At 49.5% G+C, this 21,474-nt stretch overlaps 6 protein-coding genes across 6 annotated transcripts in view; 3 read left to right on the forward strand and 3 right to left on the reverse strand.

The window, feature by feature from the left end:
- Window positions 1-4,594: 4,594 nt before the first annotated feature.
- On the reverse strand, window positions 4,595-5,275 carry LOC132316939 (histone H1.03-like). Its single transcript, XM_059816957.1, has one exon. It carries the CDS (start codon window positions 5,273-5,275, stop codon window positions 4,595-4,597), a length of 681 nt encoding a protein of 226 aa, XP_059672940.1.
- A 5,858-nt stretch (window positions 5,276-11,133) lies between these two features.
- On the forward strand, window positions 11,134-12,192 carry LOC132316944 (histone H4-like). The gene is made up of 2 exons (XM_059816966.1): window positions 11,134-11,155; window positions 11,724-12,192. Exons 1-2 carry the CDS (start codon window positions 11,134-11,136, stop codon window positions 12,020-12,022), a joined length of 321 nt encoding a protein of 106 aa, XP_059672949.1. The 3' UTR covers window positions 12,023-12,192.
- Window positions 12,193-13,143: 951 nt separating this feature from the next.
- Window positions 13,144-13,533, reverse strand: LOC132316951 (histone H2A type 2-C). Its single transcript, XM_059817049.1, has one exon. The coding sequence runs from the start codon at window positions 13,531-13,533 to the stop codon at window positions 13,144-13,146; it is 390 nt and encodes a 129-aa protein (XP_059673032.1).
- Window positions 13,534-14,808: 1,275 nt separating this feature from the next.
- On the forward strand, window positions 14,809-15,225 carry LOC132316995 (histone H3). Its single transcript, XM_059817349.1, has one exon. It carries the CDS (start codon window positions 14,815-14,817, stop codon window positions 15,223-15,225), a length of 411 nt encoding a protein of 136 aa, XP_059673332.1. The 5' UTR covers window positions 14,809-14,814.
- Window positions 15,226-16,161: 936 nt separating this feature from the next.
- On the forward strand, window positions 16,162-16,551 carry LOC132316992 (histone H2A type 2-C). The gene has a single exon (XM_059817346.1). It carries the CDS (start codon window positions 16,162-16,164, stop codon window positions 16,549-16,551), a length of 390 nt encoding a protein of 129 aa, XP_059673329.1.
- Window positions 16,552-17,416: 865 nt separating this feature from the next.
- The window catches only part of LOC132316987 (histone H3-like), a 42,807-nt gene continuing 38,749 nt past the window's right edge, over window positions 17,417-21,474 (reverse strand). Inside the window, exon 2 of the mRNA XM_059817337.1 lies at window positions 17,417-17,993. Coding sequence (XP_059673320.1) covers window positions 17,670-17,993 — 324 coding nt within the window. The 3' untranslated portion in view covers window positions 17,417-17,669. The remainder of the gene's footprint in view (window positions 17,994-21,474) is intronic.

A 21,474-nucleotide genomic window follows, 5' to 3' on the forward strand; every position in this document is an offset into this window, starting at 1 on the left:
CTGCACCACTCAGGCTGGTGTCATACACGGACTTGCTGAGGGTGCACTCCATCCCACTATCTATGTCATTGATGGAGATACTACACAGTATTTGTCCTAGTACAGACCCCTGGGGATCACCACTCGCTACTGGTTTCCATTTAGACATTGAGCTGTTGTCTGTAATTCTTTGGATACAGCTATCCAGCCAATTCCTTATCCATTTAACAATCCACCCATCAAATCCACAGTTCTCCAATTTAGAGGTAAGAATGTTGTGGGGAACTGTGTCAAGGCCTTAAAGAAGTCCAGGTAAATGACATCAGTTGCTCTTCCCTTGTCCACTGATGCAGTCACTCCATTGTAGGAGGCCACTAGATTAGTCAGGTGGGATTTGTCCTGGGTGAAGCCATGTTGACTGTCTCTAGTCACCTCCCTATCTGCCGTGTGCTTCGACATAACTTCCAGGAGGATCTGTTCCATGATCTTACTGGGTACTCAGGTGAGGATGACTAGTTGGTAGTTCCCAGGGTCCTCTTTACTACCCTGTTTAAAAATGTGTGTGATAGTCCCTTTTCTCCAATCACTGGGAACTTCATCTGACTGACATGACTTTTCAAATATTGTGGAGAGTGGCTCAGCAACTACTTCTGCCAATTCCCTCAGGAAACTGGGAAGCATCTCGTTGGGTCCCATGGACTTGTGTATGTTCATGGTCCTCAGATGGTCTCCAACCTGATCTTCTGTGACGGGAGGGACTTCTTTCCCCCAGTCCCTGCCTTGAAGTTTAGGAATTTGAGAGATATGGGAAGATTGCCGGTGAAAACTGAGGCAAAAAAATCGTTGAGTACCTCAGTCTTCTCTATGTCAGTTGTCACTAGATCTCCTGTCTTATTTATCAGAGGCAGGGGACACATTTTCTTTAATCTTCCTTTCTGAGAAAAAAAAAAAAAAAAAGATTCTTTGTTGCCCTTATGTAGCTTGCTTTTCTTGCCCAAGCAACTAGGATTGTTGGGATAGCTGTCACATGGAATACTTAGTCAGCTTTTCTTCAATACTGGAGAAGAGAACATATGTCTGAAACAAACCCCCGTTTAATGAAAGGAGTCTCCTGCCTCAAGAGCACACGAACTCCATCCTTACTAGATCTGGTCCTGACAGGAGAGAGATGCTGGTGATAGTAAAGTGTTCTCTCTGAAAGAAGGAGAAAAATATTTAAGGAGTTAAGAACAAGGTGGCCAACAGCAGGCAACCAGGGAATGGGCACAGAGCTCTGTGAACTGAGAAAACTGTGAAGCGGGGAAGATGCAGCAAAATTGCCATTGCCATTGCAGTGGCAGTGGCAATAGCAATGCAGATTTTTAGTATGGCAGTTACATACAACTGAGCATGAATACGCAGTATGCAGACCCGGTATATACAGCCTTGGTTGACTAGTACCAGCACACACTGGTTGCTGAAAGAGCAACAGGAACTCCTTTTTTTACGGCTAGTGCACGTCCTGACCTATGCTTTGTTTATTTTTATTGTTTTCAGTGTTTGAGGAGAACAATAATCCTATTATTATTTTTCTACATTTCATTCTTTCACAGCTCCTGGCAGCCCATTCCTGAAACCATTGAAAAGCAAACCCTGCACTCCTTGGCAAAACCAAGCACTGGGGTTTCACGGATGTTCCAGCAGGAGGCCTGCAGGACTGATGAACAAAGCTCGCAAGGCAATGGAAGTGCAAAGAGATCACAAAAAACAATCTGCAAGTGAAAATCAAAATAAAACACAACTCCAAAGCTAGAGCTGTCAAAAATTGAGTATGGAGAGTGAATGGGGATCCCAGGAGCAGACACACCGTTGACTTTGTTTTGTCTTGACAACACATTCTAGAGAGGAGGGATCAGACGCTGTGGCAGTGACTCGGTAATTTAAGACAAGCTGTTTCTGAGGGAGAATCAGTCTGGAGTTGTGCACACCTGCTCCCGTAGCTGAGATGAGCTGGCATCCATGGGGCTAGCACTGCACAGGCTGAGGAGGAAGGAGGATGAGAAATGATGAACTAGGGGTACTGACTGATAAGCCAGTGGTACAATTGGCATAAACATGACATTACAGTTGTCCCTGCAAGCTGATTTTTCTCAGGCCACTCTTGCTCTTTGTCACTGCACTCCTTTTTTTCAGTTGGGAAAAAAAATTTCCAGTAGGTATCTATGCTATGCTGCCCAGATCAGCTTTACAAATTTAACAGGATTTTTTGGTTTGATGTTAATTTTGTCCCTGTACTGGACAGTATATCCACTGGAGCCTATACAGCTAGTCCATTCAGTGTTCCTTCATGCACATACGCTTCCTTTCTGTAGTGTGGAACAATCTCTTACATTATTCGGCAGCTATCTCTAGCTAAGGACTAGAAAGTCTATTCAGCTGAAGCCACAGCTGTATACTCTTTGCCTGTAAAGGTATTTTAGACTGGTATTATTGTACATAGGTCAGTGCTCTCCACCACCACCTGTCTTCAGTAACGCACTAATTTTCTAAATCTCAACTACTGCAATACCCTAATTGGGTAACTGCTCCAACCGAATTTTCTTAAAAAACAGCTATAATTATTTCAGTTTTCCCTCTTACATCTCAGAAAAGGGAAAGAAGCACCCTGATGCCTCCCCAAAGTGAGCAGGGAGGGTAAGTTGCAACAGGCCAAGAGTGAACTGCTGTCATTATCCTGATTCATTCCAGAGGTCAAAATGTTTATGCCAGGGCCATCCTGCCAAGGTCAATTCAATTAGCAGGGATGTGTGTGATACAGTTTTGCCTATGCTACTGTAACTGGGTTTTGCCTTTTCAGGCAAGAAAAGAAATAAATTAAGCATGAATATCACATCTGGTACAGCAGCATACCCAGTCAAAATCTACTCCCCTCCTACTAGTTGCAGTGGGCTGGAAAAATCAGAGTTGACCCATTCTCCTCGGGTCAGTGTACGTAGTTGGGTGAAACCCTTTGAGAATTAGTGGGTGAGGCTCCCAACACCCTTCGCTTATGGTAACTATGAGAGTCTGGTCGGCACATCTCCATCCCAAACAGGGGCACAGGCATGTAGGCTCAGAAATCCGGGCTGTCGGAATGAAGGGCCCGATAATCTCAGAAAAAAAGTGGGACGTGTATGCAGGTTTGTACATTACATAGAGGAAGAGGTCATAAACCCAAGCAAGGACCGAAAAGTCGGGTGCACCCTGAGAGGCAATGCAGAGGAAGAGTAAGAACAGCGTTTCAGGAACAGGGCTTAAAAATAGAGGCTCTGTTCTGTATTTCTTTGTCTTCTAGTACAGGGCTTTAGGACGTGGACAGCGAAATCACGTGCCGTTTGCGAAAACACGAATACCGGCGAAACGCAATCCCACCATTTCTCCTCCAAACTGCAGGGACCCCGTTTCCGATTAATCCCTTCAGATATACGAGGTTAACAGATACAGACTTGAGATCAACCCTTCTCTTGCCCGCTGGGGAAGCGGTGGTACCAGCACTGCGACTAAAGCGAGGAAAAAGCCTCTCCCCCCCGCCCTTCTCCCCGACTGCTTCTCACTGCTGGCGCCCAGGCAGAGCCAAGCGGAGCGAAGGGTATCGCTTGAGTACAGCAAAGGTGACGGAAGGAGGGTACGGTCGAGTCACTGGGAAAAGGAAGGGGCTGCAGGGCAGGCGGAGGGAGGCGGGCGGGAGGCTCCCACCCCCGCGGGTTCCTACCGCGCCCAGCGGCTGCCTCCGCTGCCAAAATGAGCACGCGGCCAAGAATCGAGCCCGGCAGCTCCAAGGCGTAAGAGATTCAGCACCGAAGTGGAGGACCAGCGGGCAGCACCAAACACTGCTCAAAAGGCAGCTCGAAACAGCCGTGCCTCTCAGATCCCGCTCGCCCTACGATTTACAGGGAAGGGACGAGTTTGCAAGGCATAGAACTGGACCGGCCGTGAAAAAGCCCATAGGAGGGGAGGGGAGGGGAGGGGAGAGGAGGCGAGCACGTACCCAGGAAGTTCGTAAGCCTTTTCCGCCGAGTGGAAAAAAAAAGTGGAGGGCCTGTTTAACCCGAAAACTGCTGTGCACCAGAAAAGCGCGAGAGTCGCGGCCAATCTCTCTGCAGCGCGGGCTTTTCGAAATCGGTAGAGCTCCAGGGGGCGGGCGGGAGCGCTTCCGAACGCGGCTTTCCGTTCCCCGGCTGATTGGAGAGAAGCTACGGGGAGCCGCGGCACCCGCCTACACTCCTCCCCGCCAAGAGCCGGGGTGCCGTGAGCGCTGCCCAACTTCCACAGGGACTTTGGGCTCGTACCGATTTTTTGCGGCTAACGGGAAGCTATTTGTACCCACGTCCGCGGGGGGTGCCGAAATGAGCTGTACCGCGGTGAAGACTGCTGTGGTGCTGCCCAGCACCTGCTGAGAACAAGAGCACGGAATTTCGTGCTGTTAGCGGATCAACCTTGATTAAGCAAGAACAGTGTGAAAGAAGGCAAGTTAAAACTGCGCGAGCACACACAGACGTACAATAAAGTATTTCAGCCCTTTTTAGGAAAGCTTGGGTGGCTCTTAAAAGAGCCGTTGGGTTTATCTGCAAGGCAGACGGGATTTTTTTAGGACAATTTATTTCCTCTTGGGCGCCGCCTTCTTCGCCTTGGCTGCTTTGGGCTTGGCTGCCTTGGGCTTGGCTGCTTTGGGCTTCACTGCCTTTGCCTTGGCCGGGCTCTTCGCTGCTGCTGCCACCTTTTTAGGCTTGGCAACCTTAGTCGCCTTCTTGGGGCTCTTGGCAGCTTTCTTGGCCGCGGTGGCCGCCGGCTTCTTGGCCTTCTTGGGGCTCTTCTTCGCTGTCACCGCCTTCTTGGGCTTCTTGGCAGCGCTGGCGGGCTTCTTGGCCGCCGGCTTCTTGGGCTTGGCTGCGGCCACCCGCTTCTTGGGGGCTTTTTCCTTCGCTTCTCCTGGCTTCTTGTTGAGGCGGAAAGAGCCGGAGGCGCCAGTGCCCTTGGTCTGCACCAGAGTGCCCTTGCTGACGAGACTCTTGAGCCCCAGCTTGATGCGGCTGTTACTCTTTTCAACATCATAGCCCCCGGCAGCCAGCGCCTTCTTGAGCGCGGCGAGAGAGAGCCCCTTGCGCTCCTTGGAGGCGGACACGGCCTTGGTAATCAGCTCAGTGACGCTGGGGCCCGCCGGCTTGCGGGCTTTGGAGCCACCCGCCGCCTTCTTCGGCTTCTTGGCAGCAGAAGCCTTGGCCGGCGCCGGAGCAGCGGCGGCGACGTCGGGCGCGGCAACAGGGGCGGTCTCAGCCATCGCACTTTCTGCGGAGTCAGCGCAAACAATAGCGGTGCTGTGGACGCCGCCGCCTATTTATAGCGGCACCGCGCGCGCTGATTGGTGCGGGCCATCCCGCCCCGCCCCCGCTCCCGTTGTGTTTCTTCCCAGTCCAAAAAGGGCTTTTTCCTCCCGAAATTTTCTGCCGACTCACCCCGTTTCTTCCCGGGCGGGGAGGGGGGCGTCTGGACTACCAGCTGACGGAGTTTCCCGCTGAAAGGCGCAGAAATGAGGGAAAAGCGACCCCAGAAACTCCGCGGTGTGGAGCTGTAGGGACCTCGGGAGAGAGAAACTTTCGTTTTATCTTTTAAATTAAAATTATACCATCTGCTCAATGGACACAGCCGGCGTGAAATCTTGTGCTTTAGAAGGTCCTCTCCAGAGAAGGGCAAAAACCAGAGCGGTTTGAGCGGTTGGTTTCAGGGTAAATTGATAATAAAGCCTAGGAAGTAACACAGCTTCGCGCCGTGGTGCCGGGCGCGGATGCAGAGCTGGCTGTCTCGGCCGAGCCGCTTCCCTCCGAAATCACATGCTCCCTTTTAGTGTCCCTTCAGCGTCCACGGCGCCTTAGCTAATGCCTTTTGGGGAGACGTTTGTGCTCTAGCAGCGTGTGTGAAAGCCGATGTTACTCTACGTTTGCTTAGGGACTTCAGTGGAACAAAGCACCGACGTGCCCCTCTGAAGGCTGATGTTCCTGTCATGGCACTTTCAATGTAACCTTAACGAAGTCGCCCGCATTTGTTAAATTCAGGAGTCAGGATAGTTGCAATTGCAATATATCTGATTTTAGTCTTAAAGCGTATAAAAGTACTTGTCTTTGCATAGCAATTTGTTAAAAATCATTGGGAAATATAATCTGGGGTGTAATGACATTTGAACTGGAAGGGGAGTTAAAGCTGAAAATTCGGTCCTTTGAGGGTATGTTCGGTAATCACAACACTTTATTATGCAAAACTGATTTCTCTGTTCTAATGAGTGAATGTTGAAGCTGTAAGTGTTTTGCTTTGATAACAGCATCTGGTGATTCACTGCCTTGCTCCTTTCAGAAGTAAGATAAGAATTTACACCTTTTCAAGAGGATTCCTCCCCGGTCAGTGGCAGCTCCATATTCCAAAAAACGGATGATTTCTCACTTTCTTCCTTCGTTTTCAATGGCATGTTGCTTTCTTTTTGATACGAAACTGTTAACAGTCTGCCTGCAATAATATTGTGTTTCATACAGTAGATACCAGACTATCACCAGCTCCTAAAAACGGGTGAGCAGATCTAGTCAGGATTAAAAGAAAGTGCAACAAGGTGAATGAAATGACGGTACACCGTAGAGTTCCCGCTGGCTGGGACTGTGAAAATATACAAATACGCTGACTTGAATCTCCATGTGACATTCGAGAAATATCATATTCTTTTCTGATTACCCGTGTTTAGCTGAAAATGCTAAAGGGCTACAATCAAAGTAAGGACTAGAGTTATTCTAGTAATTTAACATACTGTTTTTTTTTCTCTGCTTGGAGGTGAAATGTGAGAATAAATACAGCTTTGTGAGGTATCCCAGCGAATGCACTTCAGCCTGTAAAATGAAGGTAAATACGTGTTTTGGGTGGTCTGGCTGAGATAATGAGCATGACAGAACTGCAAATTGTGACACCGCAGAACTGTGCATTGCGTATTGATTAAACACAGAAACTGGAAACTAATTCTAATGCCCATTTTATGTGATGGTTATTTCCTATAATGGGGGAGGATTAAGGTCCTCAGTGACTGAACACTGTATCAGAACTGCTGACACCCTGAGGAAAAGATTTTTTTCTAAACTAATAATAGTGACCCCACGGTAACAAAGAATGGAGATTTCAAGTCCTCCCAGAGGCAGTGGAGCTAACATTTTGTAACTCTCTAGTCCATTGATATCTGCATATAAGTGGGTTGTTTGTTTCAAGCTGTTCGCATTTAATGGCATCTTTCTGTCAATTCTCTGGACTCGTACAACAAGGAATATTGTCATCCTTATTAGTCTGTAAAAGATTCATAGTAATTATTTTTTTTTTTATTTCTCCTAAATTCTTTAAGGCAGAAACGGACTCAGATTTCTGGCAATAGAAACAGAACATTCATTTTTTTTTCTTTCATTGTCATGTTTGTTTCTTGACTTACTTGGAAACTGGAAAGTGTTTAGAGATTTCATTCTGATCTCTCAAGCCCGTCATTGCTTCATGTATGATATATTTCTGTACGTTGGAGCTTATCCCTGTCCACTGTGTGAGAGATTCGTGACCAAGAAAAGACAGACTGGTAGTATCAGGCTGTGGGTTCTCATAGGAAAAAAACATTATGATCTCCCCTACAATGTAGGTCAAATCAAAGATGGACATAAACCAGAAGACAGGAAGGGCAGATCTGAGTGTTGAAGCGACTAGCAGATCATTTGCTTCCTTCGGGCACTTTTATTCAGTTACATTTTGCTTTTGGATGTTCAAGCATAACATCCTAGAATTATCCAACTATTTGGATTGTAATCCAGTAAGTGAACTTTAATTTCTCAGCCACTGTAGGCTAAAATTTAATTTTTCAGCCACTGTAGAATATAACCCAAAGCAGAGAGCATGTGCTCAACACAGGAACTTGGTGCAGTTACATAAGTACAGCAGGAAGGCTTCCCCAGGCTTTGAGATGCCATTATTTCTTCAGGCAGAAGTTGTATTTGGGTATCGCCACTCCATCCACCTTTCCTTCATTTTTAGAATCAGCAAGTGTCAATAAATACTGAAATATTTTACTAAAATGTTGTTATTTTCCTTCCAGGAAATAAACACTTTTATAAATTAGCACAGGCCTATGGGGAGATTCTACCCAGAATTCCTTTAAGAGGTTACTAGGAAAAAAAAATGAACCATTGACAGGAGAAAGTGATGTATTCAGGTTCTGCATCAAAACCCCACACCTGCTTTGGATCAATTCAACTTTATGCAGCTTGCTTACTGAAACTGGATGTCTACCCTTACTCCTATTCCAAGGAAGAACAGGGTAGGTAGTCCCAAATGATTGTTGCCCTGTGTTTTAATGCCCTCCTTCAAAGCTGACGCCAAGCACAGGTGTCCTAATGCTCAGTAAATCATGACTCCCTGCTTCCTTCTGCTTAAAGAAGTCATAGGCTCCCATTGTTTTCCTCTGCGCCTACTGACATTTATTTTCCTGAACTACTAGGAAATTGAAAATGTCCTGTAATAAATGTTGATGCAGTAGTTTCATTACCACCATGCACAAATGAATAGCAGCCAATTTTTTCACCGTGAATTGTGGCTTCCACAATGGTAAGGCTCTTGGCTTGGATGTAGGGCAATCTTATTTTATTCTGGTGACAAATTTCTGGATATAGGCTGTAGCTCATGGTGAGGTGTGGACTACAAAATGTTCAGAAGAGTCTGTATTCCACATTTCAAAGACATGTCAAAATAATTTTCTTTTTCATACAACTCGACATACCTCATTGTCAGGAAATGGAACTATTTTTTAAACCACAGAAACACCATTCAAATACAGATGAAAACTACTCTGTTTTCCAGCCTTTGTCCACTAGCACTCTTGAGAGGACGGAAACCCTGCTGCTCAGCATGCAGAAGTTCCAATGGATTGGAACTTTTCATTTTTCTTTTTCTGTCCTGTGGAGCAAGAGCAGGTTCTGACACAGCATTAGACCTAACGGCCGCTGCTGGATCTGGCTCAGCGGCACAAGGATGAGAATGATAAGCAGGAACAATTTACGTTTAGTCAACAGTGTAGATCTAGTAATAAGTATGGACTAGAAAGAATAATTTTCCAGGTTGCAGATTCCCAATGCTGATTGAAGAATGAGGTGAGCTACAGGTTTTTTCTAAAGATCATATCAGAGCTCCTTGCAGAATTGCAGGGTTAGGATGCGAATGGGGCTTTCTTGCCCACAAGCAACTGGCAGTTATTGCCCTTTGGAAACTCCAGATATGGCACAAACAGGTAAAGTTCTGGTGTAGTAGTGATGGAAGTCAAAGATGTTTGCGAAACCTCTAATGCACTTAGAATTTTTCTTTTTCCCTCCATGTGGCAAAAGCAGTACATGGAGTTCCCCAACTCTACGGATAGCAGCTAGCCTAATTCCTATTACTGTGTAACAGCCCAAACTCTGAGGGCTACTTTCGACCAATCTCTAGGTATTTCTACACTGAAAGGAATGTCTCTCTGCCTGCTTCAAAGCCTATTAAATCAATGCTGTATTTTTAACATTAAAAAAAAGAAAATTAAGAGAAAAGAAAAATTTGTAACATAAGAACATAACAGGACTTTTATTCTTTTACTTTCTATTATGCTAACATAAAATGTCTATTGCTGCTTCTGGTAAGAGAGAGACTTACATTCCTCCTTTAATTCTTGAAACTCCTCTTGTCCTTTAATACCACGGTGATGAATCTTTTAACTGAGTATTTACATAACACAAGAGAACGATTTACCTATAACCTAATGGCTGCAAACTGACAGTGGAACCAGGCAAAGCTGTCAAGAGAGCTTCCGCACAGTTTTTGGTGCTTGGAATTCCTGAGTAAACCCCCAAAATTCAGGGGACCGTCTGTCCCAGAAGCCTAAACACTGCCGCTTTTTTATTTTGTCAGGATTTTAACCCTTGCAAATATAAGGAGATTATCAGGTGAATTCTTCAGCATGTACTGAAGTAGAGAGAGTGGGGAAAGATAATCAGAGGAGTCATAACTGAGTGGAAATGTAATTCAGAGAAGTGTCAAATACGACATGCACAAAACATTGTTTTCTAAGGCTCCACATATTTGAAAGCATTTAGGGGCATATACAGGAACAAAGACCAGGGCAGCCCTTTCAACGTGACTTCTACTGTTTGTTGCATTTGGGAGTAATTTTGAAATTCAGTTTACAGCTGACATGCTCACATTTCAGATCTTAAATGCTGGTCCTCACTGATGAAATACAGAGAGGTCAAATTTGTGTTTGTAACATATAAATCAGAATTTCATCCACATATAAAAATATTTTTGTGCTGATTTGCTGAAAAACAAACAAAAGAACCCCTAAAAAACCAAACCCACAAGCTGTGTTCTCTAGTCTCATGATTTATGTATGTAAGAAGCTAAGAAGAAAATTTTAAGAACAATTTAAATGGAGATAACCTAAAAGAACATGGAACAGAATTAAAAAAAACTGTAAGAAGTGCTTTCAGAATATTCATGGATACTTAATACCATATTTGCTATAGCTGGCCTATTCCTTTATAAATTATTAACAAGTGTTCATTATCCTCTAGGCAATTTATATTTCTTTCCATATGGAATGCTATTTAAAAAAGTTCCAGGGCATATGGAGGCCCCCAAACTACATCTAAAAAAGGCAAAAGGAAGAAAGGAAAACAAACACGACATACTGCTTCTGATTATCATATTTAGTGTAAACCCAAACTGTTTCAGGTAGTTTATAATGTACCGTCACTTTCATTCTTTGTATACAATACACAGCATCAGCAGAACTAAAGATTAAGAATTCAAGGATTTAGTGCTATGCACAAAGGAAAACAAAACAAAACCAAACCATAAGATCTGCACCCATTCTTGAAAATAATTAGTACTCGCAGGCAATAGCATAATTTATACACAAATATTTATATGCGAAAGATAAATATGTTGTGCTACACGTATAGCACTACAGTAATATTCAAAATATTCATGATAACACTATGAAAAAGAGCAACAAAAACTGGAAGTCAAATAGATGTTCCTAACACTTATGTCATCTTGTCGAAAAAGTAATGAGAAAATGTTTGAAGAAGATTAAATTATGACCAGCAGATGGCAGGAGAGAATAAAACCGGCAAAGTCAAGGAAAGTGTCTCCAACCCTTTTCGGCACTGTTGTCCCGGGCAAGTGCTGAACCAACCCGCTCGAAAGGTCCGCGGGGACCGCTGGACAGCTGACTCCCGGCGCATTGGCGCGCAGGGCCGTGACACACCGAGGCACTTGAAAGGGGGCCCGGCCGCCCTCCGAGCAAGTAGGGCGCAGTGGCGCGCTCGGCCCCTTAGAGGAGGAAAGTCTGTACGCCGTCGCCCGGCCCGGAGGGGAAGATGCCGGGAAACTGCGCTGCAGGGGCACCGGGGCTGGGGGACAGCGAGCGAGGCGGAGGCAGAGGCAGAGGCAGAGGCAGAGGCGGGAACTGGCGCGGCGAAGCTGGCCGGGGCCCCGGGGAGGTGCCCGAGAGCAGCGAAGGGCTAAGGCCTCCCCTCGCCGCGCCCTCGGAGGGGGCGGAGGCGCAGGCCCCGCCCCCGCCAGCCGTGCCCGCCCCTGCTTCCAATCAGGTCGGACTTCCCGCTATAAAGATCGCGGCGCGGGCAGCGACGGTTTACAGTTCGGAGCAGAGAAAAGGAGTGCAATGTCTGGTAGAGGCAAAGGCGGGAAGGGGCTCGGCAAGGGGGGCGCCAAGCGCCACCGCAAGGTGCTGCGCGACAACATCCAGGGCATCACCAAGCCGGCCATCCGCCGCCTGGCTCGGCGCGGCGGCGTGAAGCGCATCTCGGGGCTCATCTACGAGGAGACCCGCGGCGTGCTGAAGGTTTTCTTGGAGAATGTGATCCGCGACGCTGTCACTTACACGGAGCACGCCAAAAGAAAGACGGTCACGGCCATGGATGTAGTCTACGCCCTCAAGCGCCAGGGACGCACCCTCTACGGCTTCGGCGGCTAAAGCTTTTTGCTCCCAGACGATCTCGAGAACCCAAAGGCTCTTTTAAGAGCCACCCACTTTTTCGTTTGAGAGAGCTGTGTCATTGTGTTTGACTTTGCAGTTTTTGCTATGTTTCTGTTGTCTTTCACGCTTCTATTTTCCTTTCCCTATTCCTCCTCCCCCCCCCCCCCCCCCCCGTTTTTCTTGCTGAGCTGCAGCTAGACTGTCTAGCAGTTCGGCTCTGGGTTCCTTTCTAGCGCGCTGTTGCTGTATCAGGTCTTCCGAAAGCGACTACCGGAAAAGAGGTGGCAGAAGAGCTTGCCAGGGCACTCTCTGCCCTGCACAGTGAGCAGCGTGCCAGTTTGTGACTCGCTCCCGAGGCATTTACTGAAGTCCTGGAAACTTGCTGGGGCCTGAAAGGCAAGCCTAGTGCCTTCTCTCTCCAGCGGCTTTTTTTGGAAAACAACACGGGCCCAGGGGGAACAGTCCCCCTACCCTAACAAAATAAAGGAAAAAGGCGCAAAACCCGGCTCTGTCTCGCCAAGTTCTCTATCGCAGGGGGGCGGATCCTTCCTTTTCTCCTGCCCGCTCCTGCTTGAAGGGGGAAACGGCAGTGACTACACCGGGTTCGCTTCAGCCGGTGAGGTATGGAAGGGGCCTCCTCGCTCTTGCGGGAGGAGGGCTGGCGCCCTCTGCAGCCGGGCCCCGTCTCCGAGCAAGTTAAGCGCCCTCGCTCTTTCAAAAAGCCCACGCGGGCAACGATTGGCTCCGGGCGACTCCGCGCTCGGCAGAGCCCGCGCTCTGCTCTGCAGGCGCGCGCCCCCGCCCCCACCGGGCACCGCCCAACTGGGGGAGTAGCAGTGCTCCGCCCGCCTGGCTGGCCGGGGCGGAGGTGGGGGGCCCATGAGGAAAACACAGGCTTCCCAGCTGTGCCCGAGTTCTCCGGTGTAACTGGGCCGGGGCGGCTACAGAAGGGAGACCCCCTGCCTCTAACGAGCCACCTCTCCCGTAAGAAACGCACGCACACCATTCCCCTACAGCCTACTCAATAGCGCCTCAAGCTCCTTCTCGACGCTGTGGGTGGCTCTGAAAAGAGCCTTTAGGTTTCACTTCTGTGCTCAGGACGCTTCTCAGGGATCGATTTACTTGCTCTTAGCTTTGTGACTCTCAGTCTTCTTGGGCAGCAGCACGGCCTGGATGTTGGGCAGCACCCCGCCCTGCGCGATGGTCACCTTGCCCAGCAGCTTGTTGAGCTCCTCGTCGTTGCGGATGGCCAGCTGCAGGTGGCGGGGGATGATGCGCGTCTTCTTGTTGTCGCGGGCCGCGTTGCCCGCCAGCTCCAGGATCTCGGCCGTCAGGTACTCCAGCACGGCCGCCAGGTACACCGGGGCGCCGGCGCCCACCCGCTCCGCGTAGTTGCCCTTGCGCAGCAGCCGGTGCACGCGGCCCACGGGGAACTGCAGCCCGGCCCGCGACGAGCGCGACTTGGCCTTGGCCCGCGCCTTCCCGCCCTGCTTCCCGCGGCCGGACATCCTCAGTCAATAGCTCGCTCCGTACTAAACTCTTACTGCTACTGGAAAAAAAAGCAGGTGAGTTACCCGCGCCCTGAGGCCCGCCCTTATATCCCTTCCCTTTGCGCGGCCGGCGCCTCCTGATAGGCCGAGACGCCTACCGGGGAACGCGCACCCAATGGCGGAGCGAATCTCGTCCTGACCAATAGCGAGGGGCGCAGCCCTGAAAGTCCTCCGCCCGCGTTCTCGAGACGGCCAATGACGAGGCGGGAGGGGCGGGCTTCAGCGGACGGCTCCGCCCGGACGGAACGTTCACGCCCGCCGCCGCAGCCTGGACCCGCGGGGGTCGCGCTGCCCCGTATTTGCTTGTATTTCCTCTTTTTTTTTTAAAATTGTTTTAAAGCAGCCGGGTCGGCAAAGCGCGGCTTGGGAGGGCGGAGTTGAGGAGGTAGGTAGAGGGGAAGAGAGAGGCAGCGTGTCTGTGTCAGTGAGCGGGAATAAAGAGGCGGGGGGTACCGGGAGAGGGGAAAGGCGGTACACCTCCCCCGCGTTGTTCCACGCTGGGTCTTTTCCCCGCGGGAAGATTTCGCCCCTTTCCAACACCAGGTCACCCCAAAGCTTTCCGACCCTCCAAAACGGTACACGCTTCCTTGCATCGGAAAACCACCACAGCTCACTCACTCCCTTCTGTCCCCCCCACGCCAAATGCACAGAGGGGAACACTAGTTGAACGCGGCCTCTGCACTCACTGCCAGATTACATCTAACATCCTAGATTTCATTTTTTATAAATCTGTATTTTTTTTCTTCAACTGCCATCTTGTTTCCCTTTGTTCTGTTCTTATGTTCTGTAAGTTTCTGTTATATATCAACATATTGACATAAGAATTCCTAGATCTTCCAGAGAAATTTTATGTTTTTTAGCTCTGCATGGAAATTTCTATTAAAAAAAATCAGTGAAAGGAAAAAAAAGCTTTTAGAAAGCAAGTCTTAATTAATAACGCATACAAAATCTAAAAAAACTTCGATATCAATCATATATGTAGGGTTTCCAGAAGCGGAAAAAATATACAGGGACAAAAGAATGGCTTTTTTAGACGGCACACATTATATAGCAAGAACGAAGACCCAAAAGGTAGGCGGTACCTGCTAGTGGCGGGATTTTTAAACTTTGAATCCACCAATGAGAGTCAGTGTGTACCTATCCGCCTATCAGAGAAGGGACTATGGCTATATATACTCCTCGAATGCTGGCAGGATGTTAGTGCTTCGGGTCATCAGTATCTATCGTCTTCTGAGAGTGATGGCGCGTACGAAGCAGACGGCGCGTAAGTCGACGGGCGGGAAGGCGCCCCGCAAGCAGCTGGCCACCAAGGCGGCCCGCAAGAGCGCGCCGGCCACGGGCGGCGTGAAGAAGCCGCACCGCTACCGGCCCGGCACGGTGGCGCTGCGCGAGATCCGGCGCTACCAGAAGTCGACGGAGCTGCTGATCCGCAAGCTGCCCTTCCAGCGGCTGGTGCGCGAAATCGCGCAGGACTTCAAGACCGACCTGCGCTTCCAGAGCTCGGCCGTGATGGCGCTGCAGGAGGCGAGCGAGGCCTACCTGGTGGGGCTCTTCGAGGACACCAACCTCTGCGCCATCCACGCCAAGCGCGTCACCATCATGCCCAAGGACATCCAGCTGGCCCGGCGCATCCGGGGTGAACGTGCATAAACCGTTTCAGAACATTACTATATATTTTGATAAAATTTAACTGATACAAAGGCTCTTTTAAGAGCCACTCCATATTCAGTAAAAAGAGCTGTGACACTGATAATTTTATTTTAATAATATTTACAAAACTTTACTAATAATTTTATTGAAACATTCAGATTAATAAATGATGAAAAAGCTGTAACTTAAATCTTAGATGTAATCTGGCAGTGAGTGCAGAGGCCGCGTTCAACTAGTGTTCCCCTCTGTGCATTTGGCGTGGGGGGGACAGAAGGGAGTGAGTGAGCTGTGGTGGTTTTCCGATGCAAGGAAGCGTGTACCGTTTTGGAGGGTCGGAAAGCTTTGGGGTGACCTGGTGTTGGAAAGGGGCGAAATCTTCCCGCGGGGAAAAGACCCAGCGTGGAACAACGCGGGGGAGGTGTACCGCCTTTCCCCTCTCCCGGTACCCCCCGCCTCTTTATTCCCGCTCACCGACACAGACACGCTGCCTCTCTCTTCCCCTCTACCTACCTCCTCAACTCCGCCCTCCCAAGCCGCGCTTTGCCGACCCGGCTGCTTTAAAACAATTTTAAAAAAAAAGAGGAAATACAAGCAAATACGGGGCAGCGCGACCCCCGCGGGTCCAGGCTGCGGCGGCGGGCGTGGACGTTCCGTCCGGGCGGAGCCGTCCGCTGAAGCCCGCCCCTCCCGCCTCGTCATTGGCCGTCTCGAGAACGCGGGCGGAGGACTTTCAGGGCTGCGCCCCTCGCTATTGGTCAGGACGAGATTCGCTCCGCCATTGGGTGCGCGTTCCCCGGTAGGCGTCTCGGCCTATCAGGAGGCGCCGGCCGCGCAAAGGGAAGGGATATAAGGGCGGGCCTCAGGGCGCGGGTAACTCACCTGCTTTTTTTTCCAGTAGCAGTAAGAGTTTAGTACGGAGCGAGCTATTGACTAAGGATGTCCGGCCGCGGGAAGCAGGGCGGGAAGGCGCGGGCCAAGGCCAAGTCGCGCTCGTCGCGGGCCGGGCTGCAGTTCCCCGTGGGCCGCGTGCACCGGCTGCTGCGCAAGGGCAACTACGCGGAGCGGGTGGGCGCCGGCGCCCCGGTGTACCTGGCGGCCGTGCTGGAGTACCTGACGGCCGAGATCCTGGAGCTGGCGGGCAACGCGGCCCGCGACAACAAGAAGACGCGCATCATCCCCCGCCACCTGCAGCTGGCCATCCGCAACGACGAGGAGCTCAACAAGCTGCTGGGCAAGGTGACCATCGCGCAGGGCGGGGTGCTGCCCAACATCCAGGCCGTGCTGCTGCCCAAGAAGACTGAGAGTCACAAAGCTAAGAGCAAGTAAATCGATCCCTGAGAAGCGTCCTGAGCACAGAAGTGAAACCCAAAGGCTCTTTTCAGAGCCACCCACAGCGTCGAGAAGGAGCTTGAGGCGCTATTGAGTAGGCTGTAGGGGAATGGTGTGCGTGCGTTTCTTACGGGAGAGGTGGCTCGTTAGAGGCAGGGGGTCTCCCTTCTGTAGCCGCCCCGGCCCAGTTACACCGGAGAACTCGGGCACAGCTGGGAAGCCTGTGTTTTCCTCATGGGCCCCCCACCTCCACCCCGGCCAGCAGGCGGGCGGAGCACTGCTACTCCCCCAGTTGGGCAGTGCCCGGTGGGGGCGGGGGCGCGCGCCTGCAGAGCAGAGCGCGGGCTCTGCCGAGCGCGGAGTCGCCCGGAGCCAATCGTTGCCCGCGTGGGCTTTTTGAAAGAGCGAGGGCGCTTAACTTGCTCGGCGCCGGAGACGGGGCCCGGCTGCAGAGGGCGCCAGCCCTCCTCCCGCAAGAGCGAGGAGGCCCCTTCCATATCTCACCGGCTGAAGCGAACCCGGTGTAGTCACTGCCGTTTCCCCCTTCAAGCAGGAGCGGGCAGGAGAAAAGGAAGGATCCGCCCCCCTGCGATAGAGAACTTGGCGAAACAGAGCCGGGTTTTGCGCCTTTTTCCTTTATTTTGTTAGGGTAGGGGGACTGTTCCCCCTGGGCCCGTGTTGTTTTCCAAAAAAAGCCGCTGGAGAGAGAAGGCACTAGGCTTGCCTTTCAGGCCCCAGCAAGTTTCCAGGACTTCAGTAAATGCCTCGGGAGTGAGTCACAAACTGGCACGCTGCTCACTGTGCAGGGCAGAGAGTGCCCTAGCAAGCTCTTCTGCCACCTCTTTTCCGGCAGTCGCTTTCGGAAGACCTGATACAGCAACAGCGCGCTAGAAAGGAACCCAGAGCCGAACTGCTAGACAGTCTAGCTGCAGCTCAGCAAGAAAAACGGGGGGGGGGGGGGAGGAATAGGGAAAGGAAAATAGAAGCGTGAAAGACAACAGAAACATAGCAAAAACTGCAAAGTCAAACACAATGACACAGCTCTCTCAAACGAAAAAGTGGGTGGCTCTTAAAAGAGCCTTTGGGTTCTCGAGATCGTCTGGGAGCAAAAAGCTTTAGCCGCCGAAGCCGTAGAGGGTGCGTCCCTGGCGCTTGAGGGCGTAGACTACATCCATGGCCGTGACCGTCTTTCTTTTGGCGTGCTCCGTGTAAGTGACAGCGTCGCGGATCACATTCTCCAAGAAAACCTTCAGCACGCCGCGGGTCTCCTCGTAGATGAGCCCCGAGATGCGCTTCACGCCGCCGCGCCGAGCCAGGCGGCGGATGGCCGGCTTGGTGATGCCCTGGATGTTGTCGCGCAGCACCTTGCGGTGGCGCTTGGCGCCCCCCTTGCCGAGCCCCTTCCCGCCTTTGCCTCTACCAGACATTGCACTCCTTTTCTCTGCTCCGAACTGTAAACCGTCGCTGCCCGCGCCGCGATCTTTATAGCGGGAAGTCCGACCTGATTGGAAGCAGGGGCGGGCACGGCTGGCGGGGGCGGGGCCTGCGCCTCCGCCCCCTCCGAGGGCGCGGCGAGGGGAGGCCTTAGCCCTTCGCTGCTCTCGGGCACCTCCCCGGGGCCCCGGCCAGCTTCGCCGCGCCAGTTCCCGCCTCTGCCTCTGCCTCTGCCTCCGCCTCGCTCGCTGTCCCCCAGCCCCGGTGCCCCTGCAGCGCAGTTTCCCGGCATCTTCCCCTCCGGGCTGGGCGACGGCGTACAGACTTTCCTCCTCTAAGGGGCCGAGCGCGCCACTGCGCAGGAGCCAGCGGCCTTGAGGCCTCCGCGGACAGTTGTTAAGGTCATGCTGACCATGTCTCATTAGTTCTGAGGTCACATCGCAAGGATTTGATGACAGTTTTGAGAACCAGCTGCTAAATGTAAGAACTGACATGTCACCTCTGTGGCCTTATGCTCGTATTTGGCTTATGTTGTGAAGCATCGGGAAAATCATGTCTATGCCTTCACCTCAGATCAGAAACAAACATGCATGTTTTTCTAGAAGCTGGCTATGACTGACTTTCAGAATATAGCATCCCTGGTGAGTCCACAAAGGACTTTTTCAGCACAGAACTGGAGAAGACCCTTTATTTTCTATCCTGTGTCTGGAGTGTTGCTTCATATTAAGTTCCAGGCATCCTGGTTACATTCAAAAAGCTTTATATTTCCTTTTAGATCACTGCGACTAACTGGATGAAAATTAGCCATGTATGTCAAATGCACAACAAAAATGGGTACATCACCTATGTACATGTGTACCTCCATGTTTTCAAAGGCCTGACATCATTCTGAGTGGATAGATACTCTTCTTTCATGTAATGTTTTCCTTTCACCAGTGTACATTCCCAGTATCAACACTGCTCTTTGTTATTTCAGTATGACTTCACGACTCTGAAAATCAGTCATCATGACTGTTAAACCCATACCTCATTTCTGATGGCTACCATTGTATCCTCCTTTTTGTAGCTTAGGGCCCACTGGGGCTATGAGACTAGAATAATTCCAATATGGAGAACTTGCCTGTGCTCATCAGGGCTGAGTATACATGTCATTATCCACACAGAGATGGAGGAGAGCCCTTCAAAATGAAGGACTCGGGGAAATCTTTGTGAACTCTGACAACCCTTTGTCTTGCTGACATTGGCATTTGGTTCTGCCTCAGTCACAGTGACTCCAGGAGGGAAGCTCTGCGTGAGTGATGGGATCTAAAAATATAATGGCGAGGTAATTCTTTCCCAGCATCTTTCGGCTGAGATATTTTCTATAGGAATGTGTCTGTCTGGCCCTGAAGACTCCTGATTTCCTTTTCTCTGTTTTTTCAAATGACTTGTCATGACTACTGCTTCAAATATATTCTCTTCACCTCTCTCCTGCTACAGGAAGGGTGGTTCAGTTCACTCTCTTTGCTGGTTGCCACTTGGTCCCATTTCATCTACACCATAGAAAGCATGTTTTCCAGCACTATTTTGTAACACACACACACACGGGAACATAGGACACTTAACTGTATATAAATGAGATTCTCCTCTATGAAAGGGATATACTCCATGTAGTATACATGTCCATCACCCATTTGTCCATCTACCACTCCCACTCTACCTATTCCTCCACCTTTTATAATTTGTCATGCTAAACCCACATCCTAAAGCATGAAAAATGAGAGATGTTATGTCCAGAGAAAGCAATCAATAAACACACAGGAGAAAAATCCATTCAAGGCTCTCAAATTCAAAGACATCCCCTCTGACTCGGTGAGTCCCTAGCCTACAAATCACTAGGACCTAAGGGATCATTTTGATGAGGTATCAGTTAATATTCTTACACTCTTTTTTTACTGGCCTCTGTCACAGATGGGATATTGACCCAGGTGGAAGTTTCCTGTGAATTACTCAGTTCTTCCAGTGCTATGATCATAAGCCTCTGTCCGGAATGCAATTCAGAAGGCAGCACAATCTCAAGGCTGTCCCACTCATATTGCCCATTCATTTCACCCCACTCCGGATCCATGCTGATACTTCTAACTGCAGAAACAAGTTCTACTACTACACTCTGTATTCTTCCTTTGTCCTCTCCCAGACTTATGGCTCATGTGTCCCTGATACTAGCCCAGTAGAGCTAGTGTCTCCTTCAACACTGAAAAGAACATAACCAGGTGATCCTGCTACCCTAGGGAGAAGAAGGTAACAAAAAAACCCATCAAAACCCCAGAGCTAAGACCATTCACCATGTTAGGAGAATAAGCACATATTGTAAAATAAAAAAAAAAAGAAAAACCTAAACCCTAACAGTTTTCAAGTGTAAGAACCTTTTCTTTTCATTAGTGTCAAACGCAAACAAACATTCCTGTCCTCATCCAGTGATGTGGCTGACAGTGGTAACCCTTGAAAGCCTTTCCATGTACTCAAGCATGTCAAGGCCTGTTTTCTTCTAAAGAATTAATAAAACAAGCAAAGATTACAGCTTTGCCTCTACTTAGGTTTGGTTGGGTTTTTTTCTTTTTTTCTTTTTTTCTTTTTTCTTTCTTTTTTCCTTTTTCTTTTCTGCAACTAAGATGTTTATATAAATGAATGTGCATTAGATCTTGACAGTTAATATCAGAATTACTCAAATATTTACCTTATTGATCAGCAGGCCCTTTTCTCAACAGTGTTGGGTAATTTGGGCTATTGTTTCCTTTCTTGTAGGTGTCTCCTATTGCAGTTTGAGTAAACCCAAAACCCCAGCTGGTTTCTCTTTACTTACCACCTCTATATAGCTGGACACAGGCTGATCCCTGCTCCTAGCTGCTCAGTGCTGGCTTTCTGTGCTAGTCTTGTTAACCATACAATTAAATGTAAGATGTTATGAACGATTAACGTCAAACAGCACACAAAAGTTAAACTTGTTATTCTACTCCTTATTTCATGCATGAATCAACCAAAACTTGATTGCATTTTCAGTATCCAAACCAGAAAAAAAACTATGTCAGGAAGACCAAGATTTAGACTTAATACACTTCTTATGGAAGCCAACCCTTCTTTCTGGTACCAGACCATACAAGGCAAGTTGCAGGCAAAATAGGTGAAATATATTCTTCTTCAATGTGCTCGCACTGTATACACATACTCTCATGAGCCTGTGAAGCCAGATTCCTGACTTCCTAACTGTCTGATAGAAGGCGTGCTGATTGACTGGCCTCGTTTGTATACTGTGGGGAAATCCAGGCACCAGTCAGCCCTTCCAGTGCCCCTGGCAGTCTGGATGACGTCCTAACCAGGGACAATGCCTCTCTGGCACCAGTCCATGGACTGCACAGCTGCAAGGAATGTACTGTAAAAAACATAAGCTATAGCACAGCACCCTTACACACTGAACAACTCTTCAAAATCTTTTTCCTCCCCTCTACG

Source organism: Gavia stellata, chromosome 4, assembly GCF_030936135.1.
Source record: "Gavia stellata isolate bGavSte3 chromosome 4, bGavSte3.hap2, whole genome shotgun sequence".
NCBI lineage: Eukaryota > Metazoa > Chordata > Aves > Gaviiformes > Gaviidae > Gavia > Gavia stellata.